This window comes from Suncus etruscus, chromosome 11, assembly GCF_024139225.1.
Source record: "Suncus etruscus isolate mSunEtr1 chromosome 11, mSunEtr1.pri.cur, whole genome shotgun sequence".
In the NCBI taxonomy this organism is placed as follows: domain Eukaryota; kingdom Metazoa; phylum Chordata; class Mammalia; order Eulipotyphla; family Soricidae; genus Suncus; species Suncus etruscus.
In genome coordinates, this window is record NC_064858.1 from 39743038 (window position 1) to 39751247 (window position 8210).

An 8210-nucleotide genomic window follows, 5' to 3' on the forward strand; every position below is an offset into this window, starting at 1 on the left:
GACAATCTGTTCTTTACCTGGGGCTTCTTTCCTCCCTTTTGGTTTCTGTTGTTGTTTAGCTTTGGGGGCCCCACACAGAAGTACACAGGGGCTACTCATGGGTCTGTGCTCAGGGAACTTTACACAGTGCTAAGGATTGAACTGGAGTTGGTTCTTGTAACATGCCATGTAGCATGTTGGCTACATGTAAGGCAAGTGTCTGTCATGTACAATCTCTTTGACCTCGCTCACTTATTAACAATCTATCTCAGGGGCTGGCGAGGTGGCGCTAGATGTAAGGTGTCTGCCTTGCAAGTGCTAGCCAAGGAAGGACCGAGGTTCGATCCCCTGGCGTCCTATATGGTCCTCCCAAGCCAGGGGCAATTTCTGAGCGCTTAGCCAGGAGTAACCACTGAGCATCAAACGGGTGTTCCCCCCCCCCCAAATTAAAACAATCTATCTCGATATCTTTACCTAGGATATCTCTTCTAGGATCAAGGGAAGAAAAAAAGGGATGGGGCTGAAAACAACCTTTCATTATATAAAAAGCAACTTATCAAATTGCCAACTGAAGAGAAATAAAAAAAAAAAAGTGACAACTAGGTCCAGAAAGGGAGATAGCTCAAATGGATGGAGCTCAGTCTTTGCATTTCATCTAAGATTTCTTAAAAGCTAGAAGTCCCTGGTTTGGGGGGAAATAACCTGTGCTTAATATTTTAAAACCTGAGTTACTATTTGATCTTAAACTTATCATCCAGTATCCTTCCCCATCCATAGAGATAACTGGCAGGAAATGTAGCTGTCATACCTTATCATGGGTTGGAGAAGGATAGTGAGTTTGAAGCCAGTTCTTCTCTTAACAAAGGCCCTTGTATCTCTGCTGATAAATACAAGGTTTACTTCAGACCACCAGCTTTGAACAAGTCCCTGACAAGGCTATAATCCAGCTCTTTGAGTGCACCAGGATAACTCAGTTATTCACTCATCCACTACATCATTCAACCAGCATTTAGTGAGACATGTCCATTTATAGGGAGTACTGAGAACTCCCTATAATTCCAATCTTAAGAATTCATTTTATGGGGGGCTGTGTTGGGGTCACAACAGGCAGTGCTCAGGAGTTACTCCTGGCTTTATGCTCAGAAATTTCTCTTGGCAGTCTCAGGGGACCATATGCGATGCTGAGGATTAAGCCCAGGTTCATTCCAAATCGGCTGTGTGCAAGGCAAATGCCCTATTACTGTGCTATCAGTTAGGCCCCCAATCTCAAGAATTCTAGTTTAGCAAACTATTAAGAAAAGATATATTTTGTGTGATAGTACAATAGGTAGGAAATTTGCATTATATGCAACTGATTTTACTTCAATACCCAGCACCTGATATGGTACCACAGACCCAGTCAAGAATGATAACTGAGCACAGAACCAGGAGTAAATCCTAGGCACTTCCAAGTGTAGGAGTACCTCCCCCCAATAAAAGGACATATATCAAATGGGGAGGTAGTACAAAGCTTAAGACACTTGCCTTGTATGGGGTTGTCTAGTTCAATCCCTAACATTACATACAGTCACCCCAAGCACTGCCAGGATTAACCACTGAGCACAGAGTCAGGAGTAGCTAAGCCCCATCTCCCCATAAGTACTATAGATTCAGGCATCTGTTCATTTCCTGACTGTCCCATAACTCATACACTGAGTGTTTACTTTATATCAGGCCAGGAGCTAAATCCTGGAAACAGAGATGAGTGCCATACACACTTCAACCTCCTCACAGTCTGACTAGTGCCATTCTCATGTCTGTGCCCCTCCTAAAGAACAGGTTGCCCAACTGCATCTGTATGTTCTCTCCAGAAAAAAATTCCAAGGAGCTGGAGACCTTGTACAGGGACCTTGTACACAGCCCATCCAGATTCCCACCCCAGAAACCTATGTGGTCCTCTAAGCCTCACTGAATACAAAGCCAGGAGTAAGCCCTGAGTACAGCCAGGTACAGCCAGGTGTGAACGCAAGACAAAAGTAAAAAGCAAACAAACAAACAAAAAAACTACAGGAAGCATCCTATTATGAAGGATGCCTGGTGGAACTCAACCACTATAAGGGCCAGCACATGTGAGGGAAGAGAGCCTCCCTCCTCAGGCATCATCACCTCATTCAATTCTTGAAGTCTCCTTCCTTGCCTCCTCCTCTATCTGAGGTTAGCAGTAGGTTGCAGGAGGGAATATGACAGACTCTGCCAAGACTCCATGTCCCTCTATCCCCAGCTTTTCTCCCTAAGTAACCTTGCCCTTTGCCTCTCTACAGCCAAGACTTTGGAGGGGCTGATCTGTTCCTCTCTGGGGTCTTCTTCTCTGGCATCATTCTTCTGACCCAGAATGACTTTGGCCACCCGATCTTGGAGCTCCAGGACTGCCGTGCCCAAGTGAGCCACGCCCATGCCTCATTTTCTGGAGAGCTCAGGTGAGCAAGTGTGACCAGAGGTTCCCTGGGGCTGGAAACTCAGGTAGATTCTGGTTTCTAACTGCAGATTATGGCCCTGAGTACACACACCCTCCTTTGTTCTTTTTTTGTCTCCTTTGTTGCCTAGTGTTCTGTATAATTCCTTTGCTGAACCCATGGAGAAACCCATTTTGAAGAACTTAAATAAAATGGTAAGTCTTATTTAAAAACAAAAACCTTTTTTGTTTTGCTTTGGGGCCATACTCAGTGATACTCAAGGTTTATACCTGGCCATGCTTGGGGGACCATATGTGGTGTCAGGGATTGAACTCAAATTGATCACATACAAAGCAAACATCCTACTCACCATGCTATCTCTCTGGCTCTGAAATGGTAAGTTTTTAGACATGACATCACATCATAAAACACATCATAAACATCAAGCATCAAGAACAGACTTGTCTTTCCTCCCAGTTAGCAAACCTTCATTGGGCACCTAATGGACATGAGATACTCCCAAGTTCTTCTACATGCACTTTCCTTTGCAACCTATAACAGATTCTCAAGTTCTATGCTCTGAAACATCAGGGAAGGTACATAGATTCCTTCTAAAGCAGTATTGTCTTGCCCAAATGCCTACCACAAGGCAGGCAAACCATCTTTTTTTTTTTTTATAATTTTTTATTTTTCATTATGAGAACAAAGATGCAAAGAAAGAGGACAAGGTAAAGTTACAGTGGAAGGACAATCACCCATAACATAATTCTCAGAAGTCCCCTTGCTGATATCTTAACTTTGAAATATTAAGATAAATAAGTCAGAATCCATGTACAATTACTTTGTCCCTGAAGTCCCCAGATTGTAACACATTATAATATTTCTTAACAGCACACAAGGCAATCTAAAGCCATAAAACTTACGTAACTCCTTAAACATTACAGGCATAGTATTTTTCTACATTTTCATGTACATGCAAATTAGCTTAAGTTAACCTCAAATATTAAGTGGGTTCTTTTTAAGGATTAGAGTCAAAGGAGCACAGTAAAAATGGTGTTAGAGTGGCAATTGTTGTTTGCATAGGCCCACAAAAATATGAGGGACATGGAAAGGAATAACCTTGGCCTAAATACAAAGAGACCCGACCCCTGAAGTTTCCTGGCACAAGACCAACTCTAGGCTCCAGGCAAGCTAGATCATCCAATCCAAGACATTGTATGTAGTGCCAACACACTTTTATTTTTCACACAGTCTCTGTTGTTGGTATCATGTTTCTGTATTAAAGATCCTGGAATCAGGCAAACCATCTTAAGAACTAATCTATTGATCCCCTACTGCATGCACCACCACCCACTAGAAAGGGTATGTCGGGGGCCATGCATGAGAGAGGAATAAAGCCTTTTTCAAGAAAGCCAAAAATCTAGCTTGTAAAACGACCTTGATTCCATGCATACTTTGATGAGTATGAACTTGAACTGTTGAAGATCCAAGAAAAGGGAAGAGTAAATATAGAGAAACTGGAGGTTCCTCATGAAGATAATGATATAGAGTTGAATTGCCTTAAAGCCGAGATCAGGACTGGATAGGTGAGGAATGGGAGAAAGGTGGATAATTGGATAACAGAGATGGTGCAAGGTATTCTGAAAGTCAGTGTTTGAGGAAGAGAAAGAAAGAATTGATTGTGTGACTCTCCCAGCTGACCATACCTCCTCTGAATTCTTTCCTCATGTTTTGAAAGCAGCAAGAAGAGGGAGGAGCAGGAATAGACAAGCAGGGAGACTTTTTACCAATAGAAGGGGCTGTTCTGGTACTTAGCTCTCACTGCCAGGCAGTCAGTCCCTCAGGGATGTAGAGAAGAAATCAAACTCAGAAACATGAAGCAGTAGCCGTGACATCTCCAAATTTCATAGTGAGGTCAGCCCAGTAGGATCATAGCAAATCTAATGGAAAAGTTGCATAGACCAGTAAGCTCAGTGAGCTTGAATAATTACACAAACTCAACGAGCACCAACCACTACCCAAGAAGTCCTCAGACAATGACTTTAGAAGCACCACTGTGAGAGAGAACAATGATCACAAATTGACTCACTGATCTAAGTTTTGATAATTCCATTTGCCTTTATGTTGTACCAAACAATATGAAGTAAATTTATGCCTGCAAGGGGGGAGGTTTGGGGATGGGTGGGGAATTGGGAACATTAGTGGAGGGAAGGTCACACTGGTGGTGGGATTGTTGTCTGAATATTTGATGCCTGAAACAATGGTATTATGAACAACTTGATAAGTTATGATTTTATAGTTTAAAATTTTAATGAGAGAGAGAAACATTCAGCAGCTTGTCCATAGAGACTGCCATTCTGGTCCAAGGACTCTGGAGCTCTCTAGTTTTCTCTCAAGTATCTAACAGGAGTTTAGAGACCTCAGGGCAGCTCATGTTAGAGCTCGGTGCCTGTCTGCAAGGAGCAATGACACTGCAGATGAAACAATTTCTGGGAAAGGGTAGACCCAGTATTTCTCTATCCAGAATAAGTGTGGAGCTCCTGCCTTTGACAGGAAGAAATTAGGTATTTTGGCCCTGACCTCCAGAAGACATAGATATCATTTGCTTCTGCAACTCCCTCCAGACGCTAGAAAATATAACAGAATGTGCTTTTCCACTGCTGACTGGTAACACAAAACTAGGTTTCAAAGCCCCGGGTTGAGACTCCTGGAGAGTCACCTCACTTCTGTCAGCCCCATAGTTCCTACCTGGAAACAGACATAATGTAAGCATGACTAAACCCAGGTTACAGTGAAAATATGGGACTAAAATCAGCCACCACTCAGGCCTGGGAGATAGATCCAAAGGGCTGGAGCACATCTATACATGCAGGAGGACTGGGTTCAATTCTTGACAATCCACAGCCTCCTGAGCACCCAGGGAGTATAACCCTGGAGGTCCTGCTCAAATAAAATAAAATAAAATAAAAAAGCATTTATTTTCTGAATGCTTATTATGAACTACATGAGCACCTCACTGTCTACTCCTAACACCCTAATGATGTAAATAAAGCAAAGGTTCCCAGATTGCAGCAGATCAGACTGAGGACAGAATAAAGGCAAGTGGTCATACAAGAAACAGGCAGCCAGGCCTTAAGCCTCTGCTTGGAGCATACTAGCATGGCTCATGGCAAGTTCAGGGGTGCTGGCAATCTTCTCCTTCCTGAAGGGGTTCCTGGGTCTGATTCTAGGCCAGTTTCAGAAGGGCTTCTCCTCAGACATGAGCTCACAGGTGCTCAAACCAGCTAAACTGGAAGGAGGGCTGGGTCCTGACCACTCCCTGAAAGGCCTGGTGTGGCCCAGGACATGCTGGCCTCTCTACAGTCAGTAAAGACTCAGCAGGTTCTGCAAGTGGGACAGCACAAACTTGGCCACATGTTCCATAGCATTACAGAGAGAAGAGCCAAGGTCTCTTTTCACCCTGGGTCTCACTGGACAAAGCCTGGTGACTCTGAATTCTCCCCTGAGTTTAGCAAATGGCATACTGCCCTTTCCTAGGCAACTGGAGGCCAGAAGTGGTAGCTAACTTCATGGAAAGTCTTAGTGTGCAGAAGGAAGACTGCTAAAATGGAAGGCCTTTGTAGGCAGGGTCAGAACTCAAGTGTCAATCTAAGGAGCTAACATGCCTTTTCCCCTCTTTCCTTTCCCGGCCAGCTGTGTCCCATTGTTGCTGGCGAGGTGGAAGCCTTGAATGCCAACCTCAGCATGTTGGAGGGTGAGTTCAGAGACAGCCTCTTCCTGAAGTTTCTCTCTCTTGTCAACCCCCCTTCACCCCCACACACACACACCATCCTGCTCCAGGCTCTCTAGACTTGCTTTTCCAGGCCATTGGCTCTGGCTCTCTGTTCTGCCTTCCAAGAAGTGGGAAAAAAGATGGCCTGTGTTCAGGGCTGGCTCCAGAGCATAGGTTGGAGAATCAGACAGACATTCAGTTCCTGCTCCTGCACTAAACCCACCCCTATGATCAAATTCCTACATGCCTTGACCAGGTCACCCCCTGCCTGAAGGGTCAAGTCTGGAGCTTGGATGAAAACTCTAGTCATGCTGCCTCCCAGGTGGCACTTTTCTCTGCTTTTACCCTAGAGGACTGCTACCTATTGCCCTTATACCCCTTGCCTTCACCCAGACTGTCCTGGCCACATGAAAACACACCATCTTCCTCCCATCCATGGGACATCTGTTTTCTCAGTCAGCACTGTGCTAAGCCCTGAGGGCCATGAGTCCCTCCTCTGACCTGGTCACTACTCCATCCTTCCAGCTCATCTCCCACTGCTCTTCTACATGCAAGGCAAACGCCAGACTTCCATGCTATCTCTCTGGCCCTCATCTCATATGTAGGGTCTCTCCTAAGAAATGTTACCTGAGAGTGGAGTGATAGTATATCTCATACTATGGTTACTTTGCATGAAGCCAGCCCAAATTTGAACCCCAGCACCCCATATCATCTCCACCCCAGTCCTACCAGGCATGATCTTTGAATGTATAGTCAAGATTAAGTCCTTAGCACCACCAGTTATAGAACTTCTCCCTCCCCCACCCCCTGCCAATACAGAAAACTTACCTGATAGCCTATTCTCCAACTCTGGCTCTTCTAAGCTCACATGATACTTGGCATAAATGTCTCCCATTCCACCTGTTCATTCATGGATGATGCACTGAGCATATCCACGGTGGGGCACAGTCCAGGTAAGGGGTACAGCCTTAAATCAAGGGGCTGGAAACCCCTGCCCTCATAGGAGGGAAGAGAGAAGAAACAATGGGAAGTGATAAACGCCAAATGAAAATGTAAGGAAAACTATGGCATGGCAATACCAGGGAGCTAAGTCAAAGGGCTGTGTGCCTGTTTTTACATGTGGGAGGCTCAGGTTCAATCCCCAGCACTGCAAGATGCTTCAAGCACCTCCAGAAGTGACTCCTAAGTACTGTGTCAAGAATAATCCCTGAGCATTCTGGGTGTAGACCAGAAAACAAACAAGACAACTGAAACAGGGAAAGAGCTGGGGAAGGATTTATGGTCTGAATAGCAGATCTTGGAAAGGTACCACTTAAAGAACATGTCATTAGGTTAGAATAGGAAGGAAAGAGGAAATGAGCAGCTCCTAGGCCTGCAAGAATAATGTTTTAGAGTTCAATTGTCAACCTCATGACCCTGCAGAGAGGGTGGTCAGTGCCTGATCTGAGGGGCCACAGAACTGGCTAGCAGAGAAAAAGGAGCAGTAGGAGCAGAGGTCAAATTGTGAGGACTCCAGGTCACTGTCAAGGCCAGCTCTCAGCCTATATTCTACATAAGACCAACATGACCTGACTTGTATTTTAAAGAGAACACTCTGATGTCTATCTGTTAATAATGAATGGTAGAGGACAAATGCCACGGAACCTCACCCATATGTGAAAGATAGATAAGCAAAGCAAATAAACAAATAGAAAGAAACAAGAAATGTCTTCGATTCTGGAAACAGAATAATACTACCAGAGTGGCAGGTAGACAGAAGGCAGGTAAGATGGGAAAGGAGCAATGGTCCAGCAGTGAATGGAAACTTAGACATTTGGTAGCAGTCATCTCTATAATTGACACATAAAGTTCCAAACACACTGTTCCAAACATTCCTTCCATTTTTTTTTAAAAAAAATGACAAACCACTTTCAAAAATAAGAATAGACAGGAATAGGGAAAGCATGGAAGCAGGGAGAACCCTCAGTAGCCAGTAACCCACAGTAAGTGGTGGCAGTTGCACTGGGTCATGTGAAGATTGTGAGACC

The 8210-nt window shown here is 44.5% G+C and overlaps 1 protein-coding gene across 1 annotated transcript in view; it reads left to right on the plus strand.

Annotated features, from left to right (window-relative positions):
* BPIFC (BPI fold containing family C) overlaps positions 1 to 8210 on the plus strand; it is a 40406-nt gene that overhangs the window by 8634 nt on the left and 23562 nt on the right. The window contains 3 exon segments of the mRNA XM_049783123.1: positions 2280 to 2435; positions 2563 to 2626; positions 6105 to 6165. Coding sequence (XP_049639080.1) covers positions 2280 to 2435; positions 2563 to 2626; positions 6105 to 6165 — 281 coding nt within the window.